Source organism: Drosophila pseudoobscura, chromosome 3 (assembly GCF_009870125.1).
Source record: "Drosophila pseudoobscura strain MV-25-SWS-2005 chromosome 3, UCI_Dpse_MV25, whole genome shotgun sequence".
Lineage (NCBI taxonomy): Eukaryota > Metazoa > Arthropoda > Insecta > Diptera > Drosophilidae > Drosophila > Drosophila pseudoobscura.
This window is the reverse complement of record NC_046680.1, coordinates 6,634,498-6,659,046: the sequence shown is the minus strand read 5'-3', so window position 1 is coordinate 6,659,046 and position 24,549 is coordinate 6,634,498. Positions and strand designations below refer to the sequence as shown.

At 48.0% G+C, this 24,549-nt stretch overlaps 9 protein-coding genes across 11 annotated transcripts; 5 read left to right on the top strand and 4 right to left on the bottom strand.

The window, feature by feature from the left end:
• The first annotated feature begins 2,531 nt into the window (after window positions 1–2,531).
• Window positions 2,532–3,916, top strand: NC2alpha (negative cofactor 2 alpha). The gene is made up of 2 exons (XM_001360335.4): window positions 2,532–2,699; window positions 2,893–3,916. The coding sequence occupies exons 1-2, from the start codon at window positions 2,658–2,660 to the stop codon at window positions 3,799–3,801; spliced, it is 951 nt and encodes a 316-aa protein (XP_001360372.1). The 5' UTR covers window positions 2,532–2,657; the 3' UTR covers window positions 3,802–3,916.
• Window positions 3,917–8,126: 4,210 nt separating this feature from the next.
• On the top strand, window positions 8,127–16,551 carry stum (mechanosensory transduction mediator stumble). Of its 2 annotated transcripts, XM_015183791.2 has the most exons (9): window positions 8,127–9,021; window positions 9,079–9,561; window positions 9,626–12,153; window positions 12,230–12,803; window positions 14,734–15,369; window positions 15,440–15,545; window positions 15,608–15,734; window positions 15,798–15,992; window positions 16,061–16,551. In XM_015183791.2, exons 1-9 carry the CDS (start codon window positions 8,189–8,191, stop codon window positions 16,168–16,170), a joined length of 5,592 nt encoding a protein of 1,863 aa, XP_015039277.2. In that variant the 5' UTR covers window positions 8,127–8,188; the 3' UTR covers window positions 16,171–16,551. The 2 variants fall into 2 exon arrangements, with proteins under 2 accessions (XP_015039277.2, XP_033234118.1); XM_033378227.1 differs by lacking the exons at window positions 8,127–9,021; window positions 9,079–9,561; window positions 9,626–12,153; window positions 12,230–12,803 and adding an exon at window positions 13,470–13,855.
• On the top strand, window positions 16,487–17,410 carry eIF3k (eukaryotic translation initiation factor 3 subunit k). The gene is made up of 2 exons (XM_001360334.4): window positions 16,487–16,646; window positions 16,722–17,410. Exons 1-2 carry the CDS (start codon window positions 16,576–16,578, stop codon window positions 17,317–17,319), a joined length of 669 nt encoding a protein of 222 aa, XP_001360371.1. The 5' UTR covers window positions 16,487–16,575; the 3' UTR covers window positions 17,320–17,410.
• On the bottom strand, window positions 17,402–18,863 carry Tbp (TATA binding protein). 2 transcript variants are annotated; one of them, XM_001360332.4, is made up of 3 exons: window positions 18,698–18,863; window positions 17,849–18,621; window positions 17,402–17,793 (listed from the first exon to the last, which is right to left on the bottom strand). In XM_001360332.4, the coding sequence occupies exons 2-3, from the start codon at window positions 18,605–18,607 to the stop codon at window positions 17,515–17,517; spliced, it is 1,038 nt and encodes a 345-aa protein (XP_001360369.1). In that variant the 5' UTR covers window positions 18,608–18,621; window positions 18,698–18,863; the 3' UTR covers window positions 17,402–17,514. The 2 variants fall into 2 exon arrangements, with proteins under 2 accessions (XP_001360369.1, XP_033234119.1); XM_033378228.1 differs by having other exon boundaries at window positions 17,849–18,863.
• A 788-nt stretch (window positions 18,864–19,651) lies between these two features.
• BaraC (Baramicin C) lies at window positions 19,652–20,256 on the bottom strand. The gene is made up of 2 exons (XM_001360331.4): window positions 20,041–20,256; window positions 19,652–19,978 (listed from the first exon to the last, which is right to left on the bottom strand). The coding sequence occupies exons 1-2, from the start codon at window positions 20,090–20,092 to the stop codon at window positions 19,692–19,694; spliced, it is 339 nt and encodes a 112-aa protein (XP_001360368.3). The 5' UTR covers window positions 20,093–20,256; the 3' UTR covers window positions 19,652–19,691.
• A 304-nt stretch (window positions 20,257–20,560) lies between these two features.
• Window positions 20,561–21,885, top strand: LOC4803690 (plant intracellular Ras-group-related LRR protein 7). The gene is made up of 3 exons (XM_001360330.4): window positions 20,561–20,862; window positions 20,933–21,517; window positions 21,571–21,885. The coding sequence occupies exons 1-3, from the start codon at window positions 20,683–20,685 to the stop codon at window positions 21,820–21,822; spliced, it is 1,017 nt and encodes a 338-aa protein (XP_001360367.3). The 5' UTR covers window positions 20,561–20,682; the 3' UTR covers window positions 21,823–21,885.
• On the bottom strand, window positions 21,846–22,390 carry Tim10 (translocase of inner membrane 10). Its single transcript, XM_001360329.4, has 2 exons — window positions 22,216–22,390; window positions 21,846–22,155 (listed from the first exon to the last, which is right to left on the bottom strand). Exons 1-2 carry the CDS (start codon window positions 22,364–22,366, stop codon window positions 22,028–22,030), a joined length of 279 nt encoding a protein of 92 aa, XP_001360366.1. The 5' UTR covers window positions 22,367–22,390; the 3' UTR covers window positions 21,846–22,027.
• Window positions 22,378–22,783, bottom strand: LOC26533621 (uncharacterized). The gene is made up of 2 exons (XM_015183788.2): window positions 22,644–22,783; window positions 22,378–22,573 (listed from the first exon to the last, which is right to left on the bottom strand). Exons 1-2 carry the CDS (start codon window positions 22,679–22,681, stop codon window positions 22,420–22,422), a joined length of 192 nt encoding a protein of 63 aa, XP_015039274.1. The 5' UTR covers window positions 22,682–22,783; the 3' UTR covers window positions 22,378–22,419.
• Window positions 22,784–22,788: 5 nt separating this feature from the next.
• On the top strand, window positions 22,789–24,475 carry wash (WASH complex subunit washout). The gene has a single exon (XM_001360328.4). The coding sequence runs from the start codon at window positions 22,815–22,817 to the stop codon at window positions 24,294–24,296; it is 1,482 nt and encodes a 493-aa protein (XP_001360365.3). The 5' UTR covers window positions 22,789–22,814; the 3' UTR covers window positions 24,297–24,475.
• Window positions 24,476–24,549: the final 74 nt, after the last annotated feature.

Genomic DNA, 24,549 nt, shown 5'->3' with positions numbered 1-24,549 from the left:
ACAACAACTTTCAACTAGCGACCGCTCAAACGGCCAAAAACCGGAATTTCAAATGTGGAATACCAGGCGAACAGAAATCCGCACAAGGTCACTGGTTTTTTAAAATTCCTTTTAATTTTGTTTTTACGTTATTTCATATTTTCTTTAGCTGCTCAAAATGGAAAATGGAAAAATATAATTAAAAGGAATTAGAAAAAAACCAGCGACTTTGTGCCTATTTCTGTTCGCCTGGTATTCCACATTTGAAATTCTCGTTTTCCACCATTTTGAGCGGCCGAAGAACGGAAAAAGTGGCCAAAGAAAATATGAAAAAACGTTGCAAAATTGTAGGTTTTGAAAAATGGCGGGAAAAATAAATAAATTTAAAAAAAAACCGGGGACCTTGTGCTGATTTCTGTTCGCCTGGTATCCCACATTTGAAATTCCCGTTTTTGGCCGTTTGAGCGGTCGCTAGTTGAAAGTTGTTGTACAACAACAAGAACAAATTTTGTACAACAATTGACAACAACAACCTTTGTTGTTATCTCCGTTATTAGTGGCCCGATCTAGTCGTGCGACGGCTTCCTGTGGTCGAAAAAATGTCCCTGATTCGATGAAGTCCTTATCAAGGATCAAGGACATTTTCCCGAATCAAAAATATTTATTTTTCTCCGCTATTTGTGAACCGATCTGGGCGTGCCACGCCTTCTTTAACCGGGATAGTGTCCCCAAAACAGAAGAAAGAAAGGATGAGTTTTCAATCATTTTATTCATCAAAACATAGCTTAGTATAGGATTCGTTAGTATAAATAAATAAACAAGTGGACAAAATTTGTATATACTATCTAAATGTATGAACGAATGTATCCTTAAACCTAACAACAACGATATGTATCTAGAGTCTAGTAGCCCGCGTAGCCCCTCGCTTGGTTGCCACAGTCAAAGTCCTTGTTGTCGATGGCTTGTTAGACTCGGATGCTGCGGGGTGCGATTCTGTCCTGCTGGGATACGATTCTGTCCGGCTGGAATACTTTGATACGACCCCGTCTGGCGGGTTGAAATCGGATACGACTTCGTTTGTGGCGAAGCTTACGATACATAGGTCCTCTGTGAAAGAAGAAATATTTTTAAAATGTGTCCACAATTATATACTGATTCACTTACTCGTCTCGAAGCTGTAGCCCAGCGTTTGATTCGGCGTCGTATGAATGAGCGTCATGGCTGGCTCATGATGACGCGGCGCTAGCCGAATGCCAGAGCCGACGACCCTGGGATCCAATCCAGAAAGTTCCTTTGCGACATGTTCGGTGTATGAACTGGCAAAAGCAAAAGTTTTATTGTCAGTAAAATGTTATTAATAATTCTTATTTAAATATACGGTTATGGGTTGACTACGAAGTGTCTAATAATTATCTAGACATGATTTTTACGACTATGTCGTCCAAATTCGAATCTAAAACAAATCCCGTAGAGCTAGAAGGGTTAATGGAAATACTGTAAAAATATATTAAATATAACTTTAAGAAAAATGGTTAAAAGCATTAATAAGGCGTTTTTTTTTCTAAAAACGTTCAGCTTCGTTTCGTTTTCTTCAAGTTAAAAACAGCCTTTATCCTGTTGAAAAGTTGGCAGCACTGTTCTTTTTGCGGCACTTGCCATTCACGGAGCACTCGCGCAATATTGCCAGACTGTCACAAAACTTGTTCTAAATATTTTAGATATTTTTCGGTATATTTGATCAATAAATCCGCGGTCACACTGTTTGGCACCAAGGAACGGAACTTAGTGACGTAAATTTGAATGAAAACATCGATGCTGGTTTGATACATCGGATTTATTCTTCGATGCATCGATGTATCACCGATGGTTCAAAACTTTCCCATTTGATTATATTATTATTATTGCGTTATTATTATACAAAAAAAATCTTAAAACTTAAAAATTGTGGAAGCTGGGTTATATACGGTACATAAACCGTCAACAGTTCGGTCGTCGCAACTAGAACTTGAACCAGTTGGACTGCGGAGTGGGTATCCTACGGTGCGCGAAATGAGGATCTGAAGACACGGCGACAGCCTCTGATGATTGCGATGGGAAAATTAGTGACCGGCAGTTGTGGTACTGTTTCTGATACTGAGTTTTGTTGAACAAATGCATCTCCTTATATAACTAGCAGTGGTACTCTTATTGTATGGGAAGGAACGCCAGGCTCCATGAGTGTATTTTTTTTTATATAGGGTGCACTCTGTGCCGGGGCTACATTTCAGTGCATTTACTTAGGTACTTGGCAGCAACAAAGTAAATTGTTTATTGCTTCATCCTTTTTGGTGGGTTCGAGTTTACAAGTGCAATTATCTATTCTTAGTTGCTAATGTAATTTTCGTGTGGCCATATTCATTCACATGAAGTGACATGGACAATTGTATTTATGAGTATTTGTGTATGAGATTGTACTGTATATTCTGTTATATTAATAAGGTATACGATGTTTTGCAAAACATCGATACATCGCTCAACATCGGTACCAGCAAAAACACCGGAAAACATCGGCAAAAAAACATCGATGCTCGATGCATCGATGTGTTTTTACATCACTAAACGGAACTGTTCTTGTGTAAAAAACACACACACATTTTTAATTTCGCTAGGACTTGGTATATTACTTCACAAAGCCCGAAATGCCATCGAAAAAGAAAAAATACAACGCGCGCTTCCCAGCGGTGAGTACGGACGAAGCGGAAGTGGTCAATATTTCGGCTCTGGCGTGAACCGACAATGGTTATCAGTTTTTATGCATGTGTACATACATACATACTCACATAATCAGAGGCTCCGTGTTGTGGGCGCAGCGCCAGAGCAGCACGAGCCCGGTGTGATTTATCGTTGACTCGATTTTAATATTTTACTCCGCAGGGTCGCATCAAGAAGATCATGCAGAGCGATGAGGAGATTGGTAAGGTTGCACAGGCGGTACCCGTTATCATTTCCCGGACGCTAGAGCTATTCGTGGAGTCGCTGCTAACGAAGACGATGCGTATAACGAATTCGCGCAATGCCAAGACTCTGTCCACTTCGCATATGAAGCAGTGCATCATGTCAGAGCAGCGATTCGATTTCCTGAAGGAGCTCGTCCGGAATATACCAGACATCAGTGTGGCCGAGGAGGCAAGCTCCTACAACGATGACAGCTCACCAGAGCAATATCCGGACTCAGATACGCCATACGATCTTAGCCTGCCATCCACATCTATGCGGTCATTGCCGAATGGAGGCGGATCCGCTATCGGCCCCTACATGCGCTCAATGAGCTTGAATGGCACCGGTCTGAAGCGTCAGCAGCAGCAGCAGCAGTACCCCCCACCCACACACATCCCATCGGTAATTGTGCCTTCTGTGGCACACACGCACCAGCTTCAGATGGGACACGTGCCCGCCAAGTTGGCTCGCTCGGAATCAACTCCGTCCTACACACCGCGGGGCAGACCGCCCAACCAAAACTCCTACCATAAGAAACAGTCGCACGACACTGCCATACCTGCTCCGATCTGCAGCTATGAACTCAATAAACCAATAGTCAAAATCGATTATAGCAACGTGCAGATGCCGACCAGCAACCTGTGCACGCCAGAGGCTGAGGCAGATGCCAACTCCGCCTTCAATTTTGACATTGCGGCTCCAGTTATCAATATCGATCTGACGAATATTGTAGCAGCTGGAACGGCTGGAAAGAGCAGCGCTCCCATCATTCCAAAGGCCACTGTGGCATCAACGACCCCAACTGAAACAATTTTCGAATTAGACGAAGACTATGACAATATTTGAATAGTATCTAAGTGAATGCGCTTTTAAATTATTGATACATTAATATGTACTCTAGCTCTAAGTAATCACAATACAACATTTGCAAAATAAAGACCATGCTGGATTTTAAGCTGAACCTCTGAGCTGTGAATCTTTGCTAATTTAAAATCTAATCGAAGAGTGATGATTACTCGAGCTGAAGGCGATGGTTTCCGCTCAACTGGTTCGACGGCTTTACTGTGTCCAACGATGCGCATCGCATCAAGGCGGCCAAGATCAACTTTAAACTATTGTATATGTTTATTGAGAGGGAGATTTATGCAGGATTGGTATGAAGCGGCAATAGTCGAAGCTACCTTCAGCATTTGGAATTGTTCCTACTTTAAAATGTATCTGTACACAAGCCATCTCAGCTCAAAAGCTTCCCATAAATACGGGAAGCTAATAACCAATTACCGAAAACTTAATTTGGTTAGCCTTAGCCTCCAAATAGGCCAAACAATTGGCCCACGGAATTCCCTGTGTCCTAGTAAGCTGTGACCTTTATTTGTTGTGCGTAAAACTATTTATATGTGTATATACACATAATAATAATTACGAGTATTACTTAATTTCGCCCAAGGTGCGTCCACTGACTGCCACTTAGTCATTGTGTAATCCTCGGTCACAGTCAATTACAATTAAATGCCTTTCAATCCCCATGGGGATTCGTACATTTGTATATTCGCACACGCAATCTCGGACCAGCAATTGATATTAATTTGGGGCACGATGTGGGTCAAGCATTGATGTGCTTCTATACAGTACAGGTGTGGGACATACTGGGATGAACTGACAAGCGGAGAAACCAAAGTCAAATATCGCGTGGGAAAATCTTATTGTAGCAAAATTACTAGCCGCTCCTTGTGTTTTGTGCGCAAAGGTGCAGTTTAAAATTATATGAATTATTATGACAGCACAGTCAGAGGGATTTTCGCTTTTCGGGTTGCATTTGGGTTTGGCATGGCTGATTAGGGTCAGCAGAAGGCCGAGATGATTAGTCCCCCTACGAGGGGCCAAGCCCAGATCAAGCTGATGAGTTCCTCCTCATTTGGGAGAAGGAAGGAAGGCAGAAATAGGAAGCGCCATCATTGGGGAGACACGATTTCGTGAATTCAATTTCCCCAAACAGAAATCCAGATCTGCACTCCTCTCCTCCATTGTCGTGTGCTGTGCTCCCAAGGGACTATGGGTGTCCATTTGGCTTGAGTCATGGTAAAAACTTTGAAACAATAAAAACAACTTGCGGCGCGCCGCCAGTGCCAAGTTTTCATGTCCAAGGCGTATTTATGTCAACCGGAAGTAGGTTTACTGACCCACGTATACCCGTACGTGTGTACGTTCGCCCAAACAGCGGCTTCGACAATCGTCGTCCTCGGTCGGCGACTCCTTCGGCGGCCGCCTCGACTGGTCATCCCCAGAGCGCAGGACGACGATAGCCCCACGTATAAGAAGGTATTTGCCTTTAGCGGATTAGTTTTTCTACGAACGGCGAGTGCAGTGCATCGGATCGATGCCAATGCGCGTTGATTTTTTGGGTATTCCGTTTGAGTTCAATTTAATTTTTTTTTTTTAATATTTTCAAAAATTGCTAAAGTACAATAAATCGCGAACAATCCAAAATCCCCCTCGAAACGATCGACAACCCGAAACTTAACTCGAAAAAAACAAGAAAACTAAACCATCTAAATGGGAAATATCTTGAAAAGGGAACAACGCCGAACCATCCAACGGCAAAGTTAACTCATAGATGTCTCCAGGAATTCCTATGGCTTTGGACTCTGGTCTGGGGAAACGAACTCAACTTTTTGCTGGAGTCGGTCGCCATGGGGTAGTCGGGGGCTATCACGACATTAGCCAAGGATTTTCCCCCGTCACTGCCACTTAAAAGTCAGCCCCCACCCCGAACCCAAGAGGGTCTTTTGAGAGGGTTTACGAGTATAGGCGTTGTTTCTGTTTCTGTTGCTTTTGCTTTTTCTGCTGCTGTTGCTGTTGTCTTGATGTTGCAACAGTGCGCCGTGGCATAGGAGAGCCGGAGGCCCAAGTGTTGTTGACTCTTTGCCGCTGCACAAGGCAAAAGGAAATTTGTTGCGGTTTTGACCCTATTCCAAAGCCAAGGAAAACCGCACTTTACCCTGCCTGTACTCGGCTCGGCGATGTCCTGGCTGCCACATCCCACATCCTAGCCCCGTCTCGTGGCTTGAAGTGGCTCTCATGCGGTGTCTCACGTGCGTGCAGACCCGTGAAGATCCCCGGCAGTGGGAGCATCCAAAATATATGATTTAAGGACGGGAAGTCGGGAAGTGTGTGCAAGCGTATCAAACAAAATATAAGACCTACATATATGGATATATTGAGTATATGTGTGTGAGTGTGTAGGGACATCGCGTGCCAGAGACATGCCAACAGGTGTCACAGCCAGCGCTGGGAAACAATCAAAAGTTGTCTAAGCAGCAGAAGGCAGATGAACAAACATGCAAACACGGCCGGAGAGAATCTACGGACATTGCAGCGCCCCGCCGTGCGGCGAAATAGTGCGGCGAATTGGCAGCACTGGCTGGCTTTTCTTTTTATACCCTGTACTCGGGGAGTGTATTGTATTCGTGCAACTGATGATGGACAGGCAGGAGAGTGTGTATGTATTAACAAATTCGTAGAATTAATGCCTTTTTAAGGATATGGAAACCACATCTCACAGTGTTTGTTGAATGTTCAAAGAGTATTGTCATATAAGTGGGTATCAAATAGTCAAATAGACTTCTGCAAAACAGTGTTCTTGGTTGTTTCTTTTGTAGCAGTATCTCAGCGTGTCTGCGTGTGCACACTACTAGTATTATTATAGTGGCGCTTCCCCTGGTGTTGTGCTTTGTTTGAATTTGAAGTGTAGGCAATATTTCTCTTGAAGGTTTCTTTGCTCACTTACCGCGCCGCGGCGCCGTGGAGGCAGTTTCATTTCAGTCAGTGCCAACGTCCCATCGTGGGCTCTATCGCTCTCGCTCTCCGTTTCCAATGTTCATTTTTCGCGGCTTTTCTGTGTAATGATACTGTATTAGAGTTACTCTCGTGCACAATTGAAACTAATTTAAATAACAATTACATAAGGCTGGGCTTCACTTACCGTATACCAATACCAATTTCCTCGAAGGGACTCCAATTAAAAACGGTTCTTAATGTGTGACCCCAGCCGTAATGAGATGCAGGAAAAGTGCCTGTAATCCAGAAAAGTGTTTAGAAGAGAAGGAAAATTTGCGAAAAACCAACGTACAGGCACAGGCACAGGCCCGGGTCCGGGCCCGGCACGCGTCATGGCCATAACACAGCACACCGGTCTAGTCACTTCCTGCGAGCCAAAGTGTGTCACCGAAATTCGAGTAGCGCCCCATAAAATGTAGGTTAAATATTAGGCAAAGGAAAATCAATGCGAAGAAAGGCACTCATTCACACCTGCCATCCCTCCCCACGTCCCTACGGTTCGGTTCCGCAATACCGCAATCCTCAAGCGGCCTACGTCATGCCGCAAAATATAACTACTATTTGCGTACCCCAGTCCCATCCAATGTTCGGAGTATCTGAATGGAAACAGTAGGAGAGACAGAGAGAGAGATAGAGCAATTAAAACATCATGTTCAGCTGATAGTTGGTGTCGGACAGCCAGCCCCAAACATCTTCGAGCGATGCACTCCTCAAGTGCAGTCACTAATGCGGCAATTTGCAACATGCAATCCAATCCGTTCCAATGCCATACCATAGCCATGCCACACCATGCATCTCCCATCCATAAGGCTGAAGACTGTTGAGCGCTCATCAAGTTCTGCTCTCGTTAGCGTTGGCTTAACGGCTTGGGGGGAGTTGGATGTGGAGTTGGAGTTAGATGTGCTGCTGGAGCAGGTGCATTCCGATTGCATGGGGTTTATCAGCGCGGCACACGCAGCTATTTATAGGATCGAAATGGAGAGAAATGGCATTAGAAAATACTCGTACAAATAATAATAATTACTGTTTTCGCCATGCCCGTAGTTTGGCTGTGCAAATCGGAAAGTTGGGAGGCAGTTGCCCACGGTCTCCCGCGTCGCGTGTACGTCCCGTCTCACTGACATTGCAATGGCCGGAAGGTCTGGCCTGTCCCTAGAATACATACATATATACGTGTACATACGTTTGTGAGCGAGTGATTTTTGAATATTTCTGTTGCTTTGAATAAACAGCTTTTGGCGTCATTGGTTCTGTTGCACCCGAACGAAACGAAGCGAAGGACAAACAAATATAGCAAAGTAATCCTGCGTAATTCTTTGCTATGGCCAGAAGAATGGACAAGGACTCATAGTGGACGAGAGAGGGATCGATCGAGCGACCGTACCAATGTCAAATCATGCAGCAGACCCTCTCGTACTCATCATCATCGCCATCCCCCTCTCCGATGCCAACGCCAGCCGGAACACCACACCCCCCAGCGACCACCCATGCCCCCACCCACATCCATCCACGACCCGGCTCAACAGGCAGCGATCCCAACAACAGGTTTCAGCCGGCCATCATTCCGGTTGACTACAGCTACCACACCCACACCCATTCCCACCCACACTCCCACTCGTACGGCCACACGACCATGGCCCCCTCGACGTACACATCCACACAGAGCTTCATCCGCCAGCCGACGGCCAGCACAGTCCAGGAGCTGGGCTCGGAGCGGGACTCCCAGCCTTATAGCAGTCTCTTTGGGGACCCCGTGCCCCCGCCGTCGCAGGTGGAGGAATACTTCGGGACTGCGGCCTTTGAGACGTTACGATCTTCTTCGCTGGAAATCCCCAGCTCGGAGGAGGATGCTCTAGTGGCCGCTGTGGCCCTCAATGCGCTGATGGGCAACGAGGCTCGGGTCAGGCAGAGGATCTTCTCGAATATTCCCTACACGAGAACCCCCCGGGCATCGCTCATCCCGCACCTGCAGCCGCCCGATATCCAGATCTTGCCCAATTCCAGCGGCGGGTCCAGCTCGGAACAGCTGGGGTCTCCCAACTATCGACTCCTGGCCCCGGACGACATCCTTAATAAACCGGATATGTACGACTTGGCGAACCCCAGTGAGGAATCACAGTACATGACACGCTTGGACTTCGATCGGGAGGAGGAGCGAACGGAGACTCCCAGCCGAACGGCGGGCAAGCAGAGTGTCTCCACCATGACCTCAGATGACCATCACCACGGGTAAGAGGCAATCCTATCCATCAGTCAATGAATGATTCTGTATTTTATCCGTTTTAGCTTGCTGAGCGACTCTTACTCGGGCAGGGACTGGTTTCGACCTGCTCCACAGCACTTTCCGGAGTTCACGCGCATCCCCAAGCTGCGGCCCAGCTCGAAAAACATCATGTCCATGAAGCAAGAGGAGGTGCCGCTCTCACCGCTGGCCACGATGATCCAGGACATGAACAGTTCCAGCAGCGGAGGCGATGAGCGGGTAGCCCCCGATGGGGAGAAACAGTCAACGATGCAGGACATGGACGTCATACTCTCACCGAAGCAATACCTGGAGCAGCAGCTGGAACGGATGAGTGCGGTCAGCGAGCGGCAGCTGCTTGAGGACTACAGCCCGCCGTCGCCTCCACCAGCTGACCCGCCGCCTTCTTGCCACCAGAGTAGCCGCAGAGACACGGAGGAGAGCGTCTGCTCACGTCCACCCACCATGAAGAGAGAAATGTCCCCGATCATCATCAAGGACTCAATCTCCGTGGGCGGAGACTATCGGTAAGTGGGAACAACACTCTCTGCCTCTCCTGGCCAGTTCTAATCTCTGCTAATCCCCATCCAGCGTGGACCAGCCACGGCCACACAAGAAGACTGCATTTACCATCCTCACAGTGCGCTCGCCGCAGACATCGCCGGCGTACAGCCCCGCCAGGAGAGCCGCCGCCAGGAGGCACGCTTCCATACAGTCGACATCGACTACCTCATCAATGGCCACCAAGCCGCCGATCCTGCCGCGTCGCAAGACTCCCAGCGACTCCCGCCTACCGGAGCTGCCAGGATATCTGGCCCACTCGGCGTACCCCAGCCAGCAGCAGCCGCAGCCACAGCCGCATCCACTCCACACAACCGATGACTCGCCACGGCCTTCGGTGCAGTTCAACATGAGTGGACGGCTCAGTCGCAGCAAGCTGGCGACGCCTTCGAAGGGAATTCTCCAGCAGAGGGACTCGCTCACCTCCTCCATAGACACCTACACGCCGAGGGCGCAGAGACGAAGGTCCATGGCCCCCAGTAGTCCCCAGCAGATGTCGTATGGCCAAAGGATCAAGAGCATGGAGAGCCTGCCGCTGATAACCGATCCCTATCGAAGCGCGATTCCGCGACTGCACTACTCCACCATGGACCTGGGCAAAGAAGCGGCAGCCTTTCCGCCGGGCGCACTGCCACGCCCACTGAAGCCAAACCACAACCCCACGCGAAAGCAGCGCGGACTCCTGAAGGTGATCAACCGGGAGGAAGCGCTCGCCCACATCCCGCCCCGCTCCAACTGGTGCAGCCTGGACGACCTGGCTCTGGCACCGAGTCCCCGTGCATCCTTCGACGCCGGCCACGCCCAGGGTCGTCGTCGTTCCAGTTCCACCTCGCCCGAGCGAAGGAGCTCCACGCAAACAGCCTCGGACCGACGCAGCTCCAACCTGAGCAGCATAACCGCCACCACCTCGGACTTCAGCTTCCGACGTCCATCGCTCGCAACACTGCCAGCATCCCGGCTGCGTCGCAAGTCGGTGCAGGCGCCGATCCCCGGGCGTAGCCCGCGACGACAGTCCATCTACCAGAGGGATCCGAAGCCACCGCCGCATGGGAAGCATGGGAAGATCGCCAAGCCCAGCAGTTTGTCACCGATTCTCGGCACCCCGAACAAGGACAGCAGCTCAGGGCAGAGTCCTACCCACGGATCCTCGCTAATTGGCCACCGGGAATCATCGCTGTTTGGGCACCATGAATCCTCGCTTATTGGTCACCGTGCAGCCGCTGTCGACACGCAGTCCGAGGTGTCGACGCGTCGGGACTCGCTCTCCCGCATTCCGATTCGCAGTCGTCCGGGATCCCGGGTGGAGTCTCGTTCCAGTTCGCCGTCGAAGGACTTTGTGGCTATGATTCCGACCGCATCTGAGCGCACCTCACGGGCAAGCACGAGTCGATCTCCCTCTCGGGCGATGATTCACAGCAGGACGCCCTCACGGGAGAGTGCGCGACCCGGAGAATCGCGATCTGTGTCCAGGGGCCCACCCTCTAGGGCAAGTTCTCGCATGGAACAGGCACGGGAGCAGGCCAACTCCCGAAGCAACTCGCGGGCCAACTCCCGACTGAGCATAAACTCCTCGCTGCGATCCTCTAGCGTATCGCCCGTCACCATGGCCAGGAACAAAACCATACGGGGAACCACACCGCAGCCCAGTCGCAGGAAGTCCATATCATTGAGTCCAACCAGCGGCATGATAGGGCGTCGAAAGTCCATAAGTCCAGGGGCCATCACACAGGCAAGACGGATGTCCATGTCCATTAGAGGGAAGCCAGAGAACCCGGAGACATTGTCGCGCCGCAACTCCCGCTCCCGCATCCCCACGCGACAGTCGGGCAAGATGGAGTCCAAGTCGCCGCCATCCTCCTCCAAGAAGCGTTCAAAATCCCCCGAGAAGACCAAGGGAACACCGGCGATGACACCCAAGGGCACCAGAGCGGGCAAAGTCCCGCCAAAGGGAAGCCCCAAGGCAAAGCCCACATCCAAGCAACCTGCAAGTGCCAAACCCAGGACAGAATCTGTGAAGGCTGTTAAAACCGCGGAGCGTCTTCCAGTTGTCAGAAGGGAACAGGGAACAGGGAAGAAGCCAGCCCCCAAAGCGCCATCATCCACAGCGAAGGAAGCGAAAGCCGAGAAAGGAAAGCCAGCAACCAAGAGCAGTGCACAGGGACAACCAGCAGCGCCCCCGCGCACCAAATCCCAGCAGATGAAAGTCAAGCCATCTGGAGGGGCGACAATGGAGGCCAAAAGACCTCCTGCACCCACGGCCACCAAAGCCCAGGGAATTGTACACGAAAAAGGTGCCAACGGAGGAGATGCTACAACAAACATGACTCCACTAGCTGCCCAGGTGGGCAACGTGGTGCTCCAGGCAGCCGAAGCCATTCCGGCAGTGACCAGCGAGGTGAGCGTCCCCTCAACTCCAGGACGCAGAGGCCAAGGAGCGAACATGTCCAAGCTGGTGCGGATGAGCTCCCGGCTGAGCATGCTTAGCCAGAAGAACCGAGCAGATTCGCCGCTGAATCGAAAGGTGGCAACAGTGCCCGAGATAGCGCAGGAACACGAAGGTGAGATTCAGTCTAAGGGGCCAACAGACACAAGATTTTTTTATAAATTAATTAATCTTATTCTATTAAATTCCAGAAGCAGCGACCCACGGTTCTCTGATGAAGTCCAATGATGCTGGGAGTCTGCCTGCCGCCATTCTGGAAAAGTCACAGAAAACACTCGAAAACATACAAAAGACCGTCACGGAGGCCACCGATGAGATCCACAAGACCATCAGCGAGAACCTCACCGATCTGAAGACTCTGGAGAACGACATGGGCCTGACCGCAGATGGCCCTCCCACTCCCACACCCACCTCTGGCACGATGCTGGCCAAGCCAGGCGACTCTGAGTCTCGGACAGGGACAGCGGATGGTGGGAATGCTCCCCAGAGCTCGGCGGAGCAGGCAAAGTCTCCTTTTACGGCCACACAGCCCATCGAGGCCGCGGTCTCGGTAGTGCACCCGGACGAGCGAGCAACGATATCCAGTGTGCCCGAGGTAGAGTGCGAGAGCTCTGACCTGCCCACAGTCCTGGACGTGTCCGAGTCGGAGCTGGGTGGCCATGTGATGCCGACGCCCGAGAGCGGAGCGGACTTCAAGGTGGACGCCAAGCGACGCTCTCCAGACGGACAGGGCGGCTCCGCAGCGGGAAGTGGTGGCATGGCAAAGTGAGTAACAGGGAAGCACTCTTGAAAAACTAATTAATATTGATGAAAAAAACATGACTATTCATGGGCTAGCCCCACAATGATCTCTTCTGCGACCCGGACGCAGTGGACATTTTAGGCGGGAAGGCTAACGGAGAGTACTAATTTTTTTCCTCGACCGTAGAGTCTCCACATAAAGAGCTCGCCAAGGCTTACAGCGCCTGGCCAGTCGTCAATTTGCATACAGGAAACACCCAAACAACAGCAGCAGCAACAACACTTTACAGTGCCGTGTGGGCTAGCGCTGCCGCTGGCTTTCTCGTGGTGGTTCAGGCGGGCACAGGTCCGTCAAGCCACTCATAAGTGCGTCAATAAATTTTGAATACAAACACGAAGTGGGGTCTATGGAGCGACTAGAGTAGAGTCCCTCCCCCAGACGCTAGACCACGACCACCAGCCCACACCAGACGACCACCTTTGAGGAAATCCGTTCTCTGCCTTGTCGTCGTCGTCGTCGCCGTCGTCAGGTCGGTCGCAGTCGGCGAAGGTAACGATGTCCTTCACTGCATTGTTTTTCCAGCCAACCGATATGAGCGGGTCCGTGTGTTTGCGTGTGTTTGTGTGCATCCCTAGCCATGCGAGACCCCAAGAAAACGTGTGACCGACCCATTACAGTGGGCACCCTTCCCCATGTACTCAATAGGAGAAATGGGCTACGATGTCCACTCTAGGGAACCCCCACCGTACGAGCATGGTATAGCGTGCATATCGCACGGAGGTAAAAGTATTTTCGCAACACGACTTAAGTTTCTTGCCGCAATAACAAATCAGTTTCGGCCGGACAATCGCGCTAACCGCAGCCTAGCTCCCGTAAGGCGACTCCCGAATCTCCCAGAAGAACCAAAGTACCAAAGACCCAAAGAGAGTGCTGTGCTTGCGAATTTCCAACAATTAATCCGAAAACAATTCAGATAATTTGCAAAAATGCTGAACGAAACAAGCAAAAATTCGGTTATATATACGGTTGATCTGACGCAGGACTCGTTCATAGATGGCGATAAGTATTTCTTTAGGTAACGAGCATTAGCTTCCGGATTCCTATTATATTTTATCGTTCTCCATCAGATGGCATAGGTTTGGGTAGTTAACGCACCAGCGACGACCTTGTGGATTAATTTAAATACAAAACTGGCAAGAAAGTTTCTTTCATTCCGATTGTTGTCACTGTTCCACGAGTACTCCAACTCGAAGTTTCTTGGATCCATGCCGCTCAGAGCGGGTCAAATAAATTACCGACCTCCAAATTGCGTTTGGTCGTTGGCTCGTGCACAACGAAATTAAAGGCGTTCGAAGCCCCAAAAACATATACTATACATATGTACATGTACGATACTTGTACATGAGTACAGTATAGGGACTATAAATTTTATGGGCTTTGGGCCTATAAAAATTGTGTAAGCGTCTCGATGGGATTTTCATGTTTTGAGTTGACATTTCTGGTGAGCGAATAATCTGAACAAAAGGTTCTTTACGGAAGAAAAACAGTCTCTGCTTTCATAACCAAATGAACAAGCCCAGAAAATAGTACATTACAAAGTCTTAAATCTACATAATCCATCCATTAGATGTTGCTGTTTTCCATACGAGTAATTTATACACATAAAGTAGTGGTAATGCTCCGACTGTGATTATATATGCAAAGCGATGGGCGGAAGTGATTCAGGACTATCCCATAAACTTGAACTTTGGCTCCGCAGCTCTTCTAATAACTTTCCAATCATACAGAACTTCCGGCTCTTGGCACCTTGCCAAGCCTTGCTGAAGCCATAAAAGCTTATATCCGGTCCTTGGCCCCAGTCAAGGATGGCATGCGGAAACCGCGAACAAGAGCTACTTTCCAGCAACTAAAAATTATTATGAGACTATTTTCAATCTACTCTTCTCCCACCAGAACCAGCAGCCAAGAGTTCCTGGAAGAAAAGGACAATAATGCCAATAAGAAGGGATTGTGTCGCTGTTGTTCCTCATTGTTCATGCCCTGTCGTCGCTCTCGATGCTCCCGCTGCTGTTATCGACGAGAACGGAACCCCTCAGCCGAGGACCAGCCCGTGCTATGGAGTGCAAACAGTAGTGCCACAACCGCTACCAATGTCCAAGTGATTGATGAGACCAAGTCGAAGAAGAAAAAGGTGACGGACTGCCTCAAGTCGAGCTGCTGCCGGAGCTGCCGGAAGAAACATCCGCCCGCGAACACGGACAAGCCGGAACCGCCAAGCGTGAAGCAGGAGGCCAGTATGAGTACGGGACCAAAACGTGGGGGCAAATGCGGCCTCTGTCTGAGCAAGGTTTTTTGCTGTCGCTCGGTGAACAAAGTGGACGACACGGGGAATGAAACCGAGCTGAAGAAGTGCTGCTTCTGCATACCATATCGGAGGAACCGTAGCAAGCCGAAAGGTAGCTCCGTTTCCTGGCGGGATCAAGATCCAGAGCTTGGCATCAAGCCAACTGATACATCGGTTCTGGAAGGTGCGTCCGAGGCCTCAATGACATCGGCAGCTGCGGATACTCCGGCTACACTACCAAAAGAGTAAGTCTGACAGACACCATACCCCTATACTTGATGTGGAGCTAAGAACCTCTTGCCATTTTCATTAAAGGGGCTGCTGCAAGCGTTTCTGGCTAATGATGCTCTGCTGTCGCAAGAAACCGCGTCGCGAATCGAATGCTCGCCGACAGAGCATCAGAGCCCCGCCGCCCAGTGAGGCAAGTGATGATACACTTTGATCCATGGTTACAACATTCCATAATTTATTTCCCGCACTTAGGACACACGCCGGAAGCTGCATAACGACCTAGTGGAACACGCATCCAAAATGAAGGGAGCTATTCCTGTGCTACCGCTGTACTTGGCTTGGTTCTGTGCCTTCTGCAACGTAGTCTTTCCAGGCTTAGGTGGGTTTTCCAGAGGTGCACCTACTTGAATATACGGCTTCTAAGGCTTCTATGATTTCTTAGGCACACTCCTGTCGGGACTCCTTTGTTTGTGTGTGGGCATTCCACGTTTCTCGCAGTACGACAGTGCCCGGGCTCGAATCGGATCCTTCATAATCAACATTATTGTGGCAGTGTCGCAGTTCTGTTGTGTACTCTTCTGTTTCGTGGGCTGGGGCTGGTCCATCTGGTGGGGTACTATTATGCTAAAGTGTGCAAGTAAGTGTGGTCATTTACCGTCTAATATTTTGAGAGCATACTTTAACAAAGATTCGCACAAATCTTAGGGAAACTGAGCAAGATCAAAAAGGTGGAACGTTTGGAACTGGAGGAGGAACAACGACAGGCCCAACTGGCGGCCACTGCGGCTGGTGAGACGGAGCCGGCGAAGACATAGTAATCCAGTCCAACAGGACACATTCAACGGGACGAGCTTTTTTATACAATTGTGTACATACCTTTGTACATTCCACAGACTCGTGCACTTCCAAATGTACTTCCATGATAAGTAAAGTGGAACAATACTTCCTTAGAACAGAACTTAACTCTAACTATGTATTAAAATCATTAAACTTCCACTAAAATAACAAGAGTTTTTTTGCGCGTTTTGCTTAAAATTTTCTGTAGATAACTGTAAATATCGGAGTGCAAAACTATCGAACATTTCGCCAGTGCTGTAAAACACCCAATTTAATACCAGTTCTGGTAAAGCAGGGTGGATTCTTTTTTCGACGGCGTTCATTAAAAAAACACGACGTCAGTTTGCGAATTCTGTAAACTATACTATTTTGTCTGTATAAAGATGTCGCACCTTGTGAAGATGGAAAATGGCCAGAGCCAGACGATACAGGAGATGCTTGGATGCATTGAACGGTAAGCTTAGTCCTCCGCCACCGAGTTTTGTTCAATAAATAAACAGATGCACATAACCTCGCTTTCTGGCCACAGCTACAACCCCGACCATTTGAAGACTCTGGAGGCGTACATTCAGGACCAGGCCAAGAATAACACCTACGACCTAGAGGCCAACCTGGCCGTTCTCAAGCTGTACCAGTTCAATCCGCACATGCTCAACTTTGAGATCACCTACACGATTCTGCTGAAATCGCTGACAAATCTGCCACACACGGACTTCGTGATGGCCAAGTGTCTGCTGTTGCCGCAGCAGATGAAAGACGAAAACATTCAGACCATTATCGATCTAGCAGATATACTGGAGCGTGCCGATTTCACACTGTTCTGGCAGCGCGCCGAGGTTAACCGTACCATGTTCCGCCACATCAGCGGCTTCCATGATTCCATTCGTAAGTTTGTCTCCCATGTTGTGAGCATCACCTTCCAGACCATCAAGAAGGATTTGCTGAAGGAACTTCTGGGCGGCATTGAGGACTCGACACTGGAGAGCTGGATCAAGCGCAACGGATGGAAGCATCAGGGCCAGGATCTCATTGTCGTCGCCATGCAGGACGACAAAATTAAGACGAAAAATATCACAGAGAAGATCGAGTTCGAGAACGTTGGCGCACTTATGGCACAGTGTCTCTAGGTTTCTCTCTACATTCATAGTTTTGTCTAAATTTCTACGGAAAGTGCATAATATAAAAGAAAAATAAACGCCCGGCCCGTCATACAGCTAACTAATTAGTTTTATTTAGAGATACACGCGAAGTAAACATATTAACTTAGAAAAACTATTTTCCCTATACGCACACTTTACAGAACTAATAATTTCTTAACCTTGTTATGACTGTTTTTTGAACTTTTTCAATATGGGAAATATTTTGTCGAAGGCATCGTAGATCTCCTGTCGGACTTTTGCGCCCGTCAACACCACTTTCCCCGAAACGAAGATGAGAAGCACAATACGCGGACGCACCATACGATAGATCAGACCTGGAAAAAGCTCAGGCTCGTAGCTGCTGAAATTGCAATGCGTCAGCACCAGGCCCTCCAGTCTTATGGGAAACTTAACATCGCACGAGCCAACCATGTTTTGAATCTTGAAATCGAGGAATTTCGCCTGCAAGCAAAGAATTATGAAATGTTCTCTAGATTGTGAAGGGATTAGTACTTACCGGGAATCCCAGCTTCTGTATGATGCGGGCGTATTTCCGCGCCGCCAGTCTTGAGTCGTCTTCACTTTTGGCGCCGGTGCATACCATTTTGCCGGAGCTGAAAATCAGAGCGGTTGTGCGAGGCTCACGGATACGCATGATGACGGCAGCAAAACGTTTTGGGTTGTACTCGGCGTTTCTTGCATGTAGTGCAATCTTTTTCAGATCCAGCTTGCAGCACAAATTCACTGTGGACACAATATTTTGAAGCTGAGGAACAATTCCGGGGTCTGCTGAGCCAGGCGTTGCCGGTGTCATGGGGGTTGCTGGACCCATGGTCTGGTGTATGTTGCTGAGGGAATCTCCTGCCCCCACTCCTGACGCACTGCGCTCACTCATGGGAATCATGTGCGACATCATGCTCTGTGGAGTCTGTGGCTGCATTAGAGATTGCGGTGTAGTGCCTCCAGCAGGTTGTCCCTGCTGCTGCTGCTGTTGCTGATATGACGCTGAGGGTTGGTAGCTCTGCATTTGTTTGTGGGCCAAGGGCAATGACGGTTCGTGGCCAAAAAGTCCACTGCCGCCGGTTGTAGCGTTGCTGGCATCTGGCTGCTGCTGTTGTCCCGCTACTGGTACTGGGGCGGATATTGCAGGTTCTGGCTGTGGTATTGCCGGAGGATGATAAACGGGATTTGCTATAATCTGTTGATCAGCCTCCATCTGATGCATTGGCGTTCCAATGCTCGGAATCGAGAAGTTTGGACTTAGCATTTGATCCATGTTGCTGGCTATTTCTGAAGACGGTGAGACGCGTATACAATTAACTTGAGACGCAGATAGACGAATATGGTTTACAAGTCAAATATTTACACTTCTATCCCGCGTGTTAATTATTATTAATTGATAATAATTATTTTATTTCAGATATCTTTCAATGAAAATAAAACAAAAACAAAACAGCAAATGGGAACGGGCACCGTGTGATAGAGCTAAAGAAACATCGATGCTAGCATCGATAAGGTATACGGTCTGACCCTCAGAAATATACCAAAATATACCGCCTCATTTAAAAAATATACCGTAAATATACTGGTGGATTCAAGTTCAATATTCCTCGATTTTTATATTCCGTGAAATATTACTAGCTAGATATAACATTTAGCCATGCCGACATAGTTTTATCCGATTAGTGAATCTATTTTCTACATGACTGGTTCATTTTAAACACTTGCTTTTATTACATTTCTATATAAAGTTGAAAATGAAATTTAATAGATTGATGAAATTGACAAAATATAACATTATATACCGATATACCGTAAATATATCGTCGGTCAAATTTTGACCTAAAAAATACCGAAAAGTTAAAAAAAAAATACCGTAAACGGTCCCCTTGATGGGCTCCTGATTTATCGCTAATACCGACAGACTCTCAAAAATATACCGTAAATATACTGATGAATTCAACCTACGTTTACTACACATTTGCTACACAGAGGACAGCTATCGATAACGTTATCGGAATTAGCCACACTGTTTGAGATACTTTGAAAACCGCGACTTTTTAACCGTAACACTTCGCACCTTGAATACCCTAGTGGACCTTTATTATGAAGTCATGTATGTACTCTCATTATATTATATATTCTATGTATATATGTATATTCTGTATTAATAGCATCCAAAGCATATGTAAAATAACAGTTCTTCTGATAATGTTGGCAAGCGTCTTCAAAAAGAGTCAACTCCGTTGGCCAATACAGAATGAAATGACACATCTATACACTGTATGGTAAGACCTTGTAAATAGTTACGAGGGTAGGATAGAGTAGTTGAGAATATTTATTTAAGCATCAGTTATTAATTAAAATGAACGCATAAGAACGACCGAGATGAATACCAATACAGAGGGGATGGCCAAAGTCAGACCTTTTGCGGCTGATCCTCCTGACTGGGAGTGAAAGTGAGTATAGGTATTTCCATTCTCATCTGTGTATGCATGTCTTCCACTTGAGGGCGAGTTCTGGAATGTGCCAGTCACGCCTGGGACATTGTAGGGTCCTTCATTCTGACCGCGTATGTAAATTCCATTTTCCGGACTGCCAAACTGATGCGGGCCATTCCCGTCAGAACTAGTCTGTGCACTTACCGCTGCGTGGGAATCGGAATAATAATAAAACAATCACTTTAACTCTGAGGTCACCAGAGCTTACCGGCAAACAGCATGCTAGCAACAACGATACAGATGACAGCGAAATATCTCATGGTGGATGCAGCTTCAGTTACAACGCCCAGCTTGAACTGAGTGCAGTTTTTGCGAAAATCTATTTATATATGAAGCAATTTAATTACGTCGGGAGGGAAGAGAGCGCGAGAGCGAGCCCATCTTGCGGCAATTAGTAGAACCGAACTTGAGAATCAGATGTCCAGACTACATAGTATATGATCTGACGTATGTACATATGCATGATCATCACTTCCAATATCTTTATACCATTCAAATTTAACAAACTATACAGGAAGACCCTATCGAACATTTACAAGGGAACAAATACACAAATATCATTTTGCGCATGCTTTTCGAGAGCCAATGTAATTTTTAATTTTAGTACGATACATGTGCATACTAGTACATACATAGTACATATGTAGCTATTTATGCATATACTGAAATTGACAAACGTTACATAATAAACACTCAAAATCATGAGCTGCAAGTCCTCAGATTTGGCCATAAACAATATGAAAGCAGATTCGAAAAGAACACTACGTTTGAGTTTTCGATCAGACCGTTAACGCAGTATAATGTTTTGAAAAATAGCTGTAAATTAAGATAAAACAAAATTTGTATCGTAATGGAGACGATTTTCAAGTTCTTCCGCAAAAATTATGTGCTGGCCAACTGCGAGAATGCCATCATCAAAAAGGCCTTCTCGTTGAATCTTTCTCACTACCAAATTTCTGAGGCACCCGAAATAATTGGCAAATGCGAAAGTTTGATAAAGCTTTTTCTGAATCAGAACAAACTAACAAAGGAAAGTGCCTCACACAACAGCTGAACTCATTTATTGACAATACGTACCGTACTGATTATCAAACTTACAGGTTCCCTCCACCATTACCAATCTCGTGCGGTTGCAAGTTTTGGCCTTGGATTACAACAAGCTGGATGAATTTCCACTGGCCATCTGTCAACTAGTGCAACTGAAGTCCCTCAACATAAGCTGCAACAACATCCATCGCCTGCCCCCGGAATTGGGCTACCTAACGCAGTTGGAGACCTTCTGGTGCAACAACACAGGGCTCCTGGAACTACCGTCGGAGATCGGAAACTGCGAGCGTCTCGAGATACTGGGAGTGCGTGGAAATCGCCTGACAAAGCTACCCTCGTCGGTCGGATCACTCGCATCACTGCGCTGGTTCACGGCCGAAGGCTGTCAGCTGCGCGAGGTGCCCCTATCATTCGCACTGTTGGGCAGCTTGGTGCACCTCAATCTGAGAGGCAATCGTCTCAAACGGATTCCAGGAGTGCTAGTTGCGATGGAGAAGTTGCGGTTCGTATTTCTCAACGAGAACATAATCGACGAACTGCCTACACGCTTCCAATTGCAAGAGCTGCGTTTTCTGGAAATGCTCAACTTGAAAAGGAATCCAATCTGTCTTCATCAGGACTTGCAGGTTCTTGCAGTGGTATGTTAATAATTATAAGGTCAAACTGAACATCGAGTAACTGGATTTTACAGCGCCAAACAAACATCTACATGGAACTGCCGGAGCATCTAATGGATGCAGCCGATGAGTTTGCCGCTGAATGTTCAAATAGAGATCAGCATCAAGACCACCAGGCCGGTACTGATGATACGGAGACGTCAGACTGGGCTAACAGCGCGCGAACCAGCCAGCTGGACACCACAGACGAGAGCTCGTTGGAGAACAGACTTGAAGATTTGAGCGTAATGCTGCCAGCGATGTCGCGTTATATCACATCCTTTTGAAGTTTGAAGTATGAGCTTGTCAGTATTACACAGCACGCATAAATGTGTTATTTATTGTTTGGATTTGTGTGTTTGTACATGGACCTTTAACAACGTATCGTACCGCTTGAAATGCAGGCTCTAGCCGGTAGGGGAACAGGAAACAATACGATTTGGTTATGTAGGAAATGGTGCCAATATGACAGGTGTTTGGTATGCCAACGCATTAACTAGTCATATTCTTCATGAGCTCTGCGTCCTGCATGGACATGGCCGTTAGCTTCTTGCCAATATGCTCATGAATGTCCAGGTACTTAGCCACACAGCGGTCGATGCAGACCATCTCGCCCTTTCCTGCAACAACACGGGCCATATTTAGCCAGAGAGCTCAAGCGTATTTCTCGCAACACTCACCCAACTCCGACTCCGAATAGCGCGGTGGAATGCACTTCTTGTGGCATGCGGTCGTCATGCGGTTATATAAATCGGACATCATTTCGATTTCCATTTCTTGCATGACCTGTACTTTGGCCTGGTCGGCCGGGCTGATCTGGGACATGTCCATGGTTCGTTTTGTCGTGCTGCTTTTAATTGATGGTTAACTAAATATGTTCGACCTTAGTCAAAACGCCTTTCAGAAGAGGAAGAGTCGTAGTCGCCGTGATTTGCTTTTCTCATGCGTTCACGCACTCGCATGCTCTCGTAACGCCGGCTATCAACGGATTGCTTGGACAGCACAAAAGCGTACACTCCACCAGCGGTCAGAATTCCCCTGATCAGACAAGAGTTTAATTTAGAATTGCCCGAGACTTTAATAAATTACACAATTTTTTTCTACAAACCAACAAACAGCAATTCGTCCAGCGTTTCCTAACGTCATACCTATATCGATATTTTTGGCCGATAATATATTTGTAGGGTGATAGGGCGTTCAGCGGTTATCGATAGTCGAAAATTGCTTATCATTGAAGTGCAAATGGCCATTCAATTATTAAAGTATTATTTATCCTAAAATGGACACCAACACCTACCTACAAAGCGCCTACCACGTTGCGATAGTACCGACCGATCTACATCATGAGGCGACTATAATCAAAGCAGCCCAGTCTCTGGATTGCCTACACAAAACAATAAATTCTATTTTCGAGCGGATTGATGCCAGACTCGAAAGAAATGGTGCCAAGGTCCAGGACATAAACAGACGTGTGAGGCGGGCGCAGGCGAAAATAGATGCACTGGTCGGGTCCAAACGAGCCATTCAAATATTCGCTCCGGCCCGATTTCCTGCCGGCGACGTGCTGGTCAGCATTGCTTCCACCTTTCCACAGGTGGCTGGCAAACTAATGGAAGAGAATCACGAAAATGCGCACTGTCGACAGCAAGAGACGGCATCAGTGGCAGATGATGATCCTATTTCCTTTCATGTGCGAGCCGAGCAGGAACATGAAGCCCCGTTGGTCGCCGATAGAAAGATGACTAATCGGACTTCCGGCTTGGGTGGTCTTCCCTTGACTGGCGTAAAATCGGTCCCATCATTGATGCGTTTCAACACAAACGAGTTTGCTTACGGTGATGATTTGAATGCTTGGAAGCGTTCTCTTCCCCCGCAGAGGACAAGACGTACAGCCAGCCAAGCCAAGATCACGACGGAGAACCTACTAGCCCCGGCTCCGCATTCATTGGCTTATGGCACCACAAAGTTGGCGACTCCCGCCGGGGATTTGCGATACAATCCAGCCGCTTTGGCTGCCCCAGCCATCGATGTGCCCTTGGATTTGCCCGACCTTCCTGGCATAGCCAACGACTTGCAATATGAGCCTGTTGAAGAGAATACGCCCATTGCTCCGTCCCAGCAGTTTGGAGAGTTGCCAGAATTACCCGGATTGGAGGTGGAGGAACAGGAGATCACAGTGCAGGCTCTGGCAGCTCAAACGCACGTACCAGTGCCAGATAAGAAGACAGTACGAAGATCAGTTGGATCAGTTCCTGTATCGACCCCACCACCGCCTCCGCCTCCGCCTCCACCACCACCACCACCACCCCCAACTCCTCAAAATGTGGTCACGCATCCACCCCTTCCTACCCGAGGTCCCATTAAACCCCTTTCTCCTTCTCGTGAAACTCCCCTTATCATGCCACCCCCTCCTCCCCTCCCCGCTGACCCACGATCAGAGCTTATGGCTGCCATACGGAATGCTGGAGGAGCACTTGGCGGACGTCTCCACTCGGCTGCGGCTGCACCCCTCGATGTGGTGGACACGACGAGATCGAAAGCAGGAACCAGTGCCACTGGTGATCTTATGGCGGATCTCCACAATAAGCTCCTGCTAAGACGTAAAGGAATCTCGGGCAGTCAGAATCCTGGAGATCCTACCGCTGGTAATCCGCTAATGCACCAGCTGTCCAAGGTTATACCGCCACCTGTAGAGTCGGGAAAATCCCCTCAATCAAGCGAGGAAGAGCATTCTGAAGAGGACGTGGATGCGTGGACGTAATTAAACTAGACGAATATGCCTTAGCACCAGGTTCACTGCCTTCCATGGCTTTAAAAAATAGCATCAAATTACCTCTTAAATTTAATTTTTGGCAATGCCCGAGCAATCATGCAAATTAGTAAAGTTTTAAATTTTAATAAAATACAAAAATATAACCCTTCAAGGGTATACAAATGAAAGTAGTTTGATTCAGTACCGCCAGCAGTTTTTTCACCCATCACCATAGACCACTTATACGCTATAAACAAGTGCG

Bases quoted from the DNA above. Each gene is read 5' to 3' on its own strand.
- NC2alpha (XM_001360335.4), top strand. From the start codon at position 2,658: ATGCCATCGAAAAAGAAAAAATACAACGCGCGCTTCCCAGCG. The intron at 2,700-2,892 runs GTGAGTACGGAC...TTTACTCCGCAG, and splicing joins ACAACGCGCGCTTCCCAGCG to GGTCGCATCAAGAAGATCAT.
- stum (XM_015183791.2), top strand. From the start codon at position 8,189: ATGCAGCAGACCCTCTCGTACTCATCATCATCGCCATCCCCCTCTCCG. The intron at 15,546-15,607 runs GCAAGTGATGAT...TCCCGCACTTAG, and splicing joins GAGCCCCGCCGCCCAGTGAG to GACACACGCCGGAAGCTGCA. The intron at 15,735-15,797 runs GTGGGTTTTCCA...ATGATTTCTTAG, and splicing joins CGTAGTCTTTCCAGGCTTAG to GCACACTCCTGTCGGGACTC.
- eIF3k (XM_001360334.4), top strand. From the start codon at position 16,576: ATGTCGCACCTTGTGAAGATGGAAAATGGCCAGAGCCAGACGATACAG. The intron at 16,647-16,721 runs GTAAGCTTAGTC...TTCTGGCCACAG, and splicing joins ATGCTTGGATGCATTGAACG to CTACAACCCCGACCATTTGA.
- Tbp (XM_033378228.1), bottom strand. From the start codon at position 18,607: ATGGATCAAATGCTAAGTCCAAACTTCTCGATTCCGAGCATTGGAACG. The intron at 17,794-17,848 runs GTAAGTACTAAT...CTTTGCTTGCAG, and splicing joins TACAGAAGCTGGGATTCCCG to GCGAAATTCCTCGATTTCAA.
- BaraC (XM_001360331.4), bottom strand. From the start codon at position 20,092: ATGAGATATTTCGCTGTCATCTGTATCGTTGTTGCTAGCATGCTGTTT. The intron at 19,979-20,040 runs GTAAGCTCTGGT...ATTCCCACGCAG, and splicing joins TGCTAGCATGCTGTTTGCCG to CGGTAAGTGCACAGACTAGT.
- LOC4803690 (XM_001360330.4), top strand. From the start codon at position 20,683: ATGGAGACGATTTTCAAGTTCTTCCGCAAAAATTATGTGCTGGCCAAC. The intron at 20,863-20,932 runs GAAAGTGCCTCA...TCAAACTTACAG, and splicing joins ATCAGAACAAACTAACAAAG to GTTCCCTCCACCATTACCAA. The intron at 21,518-21,570 runs GTATGTTAATAA...TGGATTTTACAG, and splicing joins ACTTGCAGGTTCTTGCAGTG to CGCCAAACAAACATCTACAT.
- Tim10 (XM_001360329.4), bottom strand. From the start codon at position 22,366: ATGGACATGTCCCAGATCAGCCCGGCCGACCAGGCCAAAGTACAGGTC. The intron at 22,156-22,215 runs GTGAGTGTTGCG...GTGTTGTTGCAG, and splicing joins CTATTCGGAGTCGGAGTTGG to GAAAGGGCGAGATGGTCTGC.
- LOC26533621 (XM_015183788.2), bottom strand. From the start codon at position 22,681: ATGACGTTAGGAAACGCTGGACGAATTGCTGTTTGTTG. The intron at 22,574-22,643 runs GTTTGTAGAAAA...TTGTCTGATCAG, and splicing joins GGACGAATTGCTGTTTGTTG to GGGAATTCTGACCGCTGGTG.
- wash (XM_001360328.4), top strand. From the start codon at position 22,815: ATGGACACCAACACCTACCTACAAAGCGCCTACCACGTTGCGATAGTA.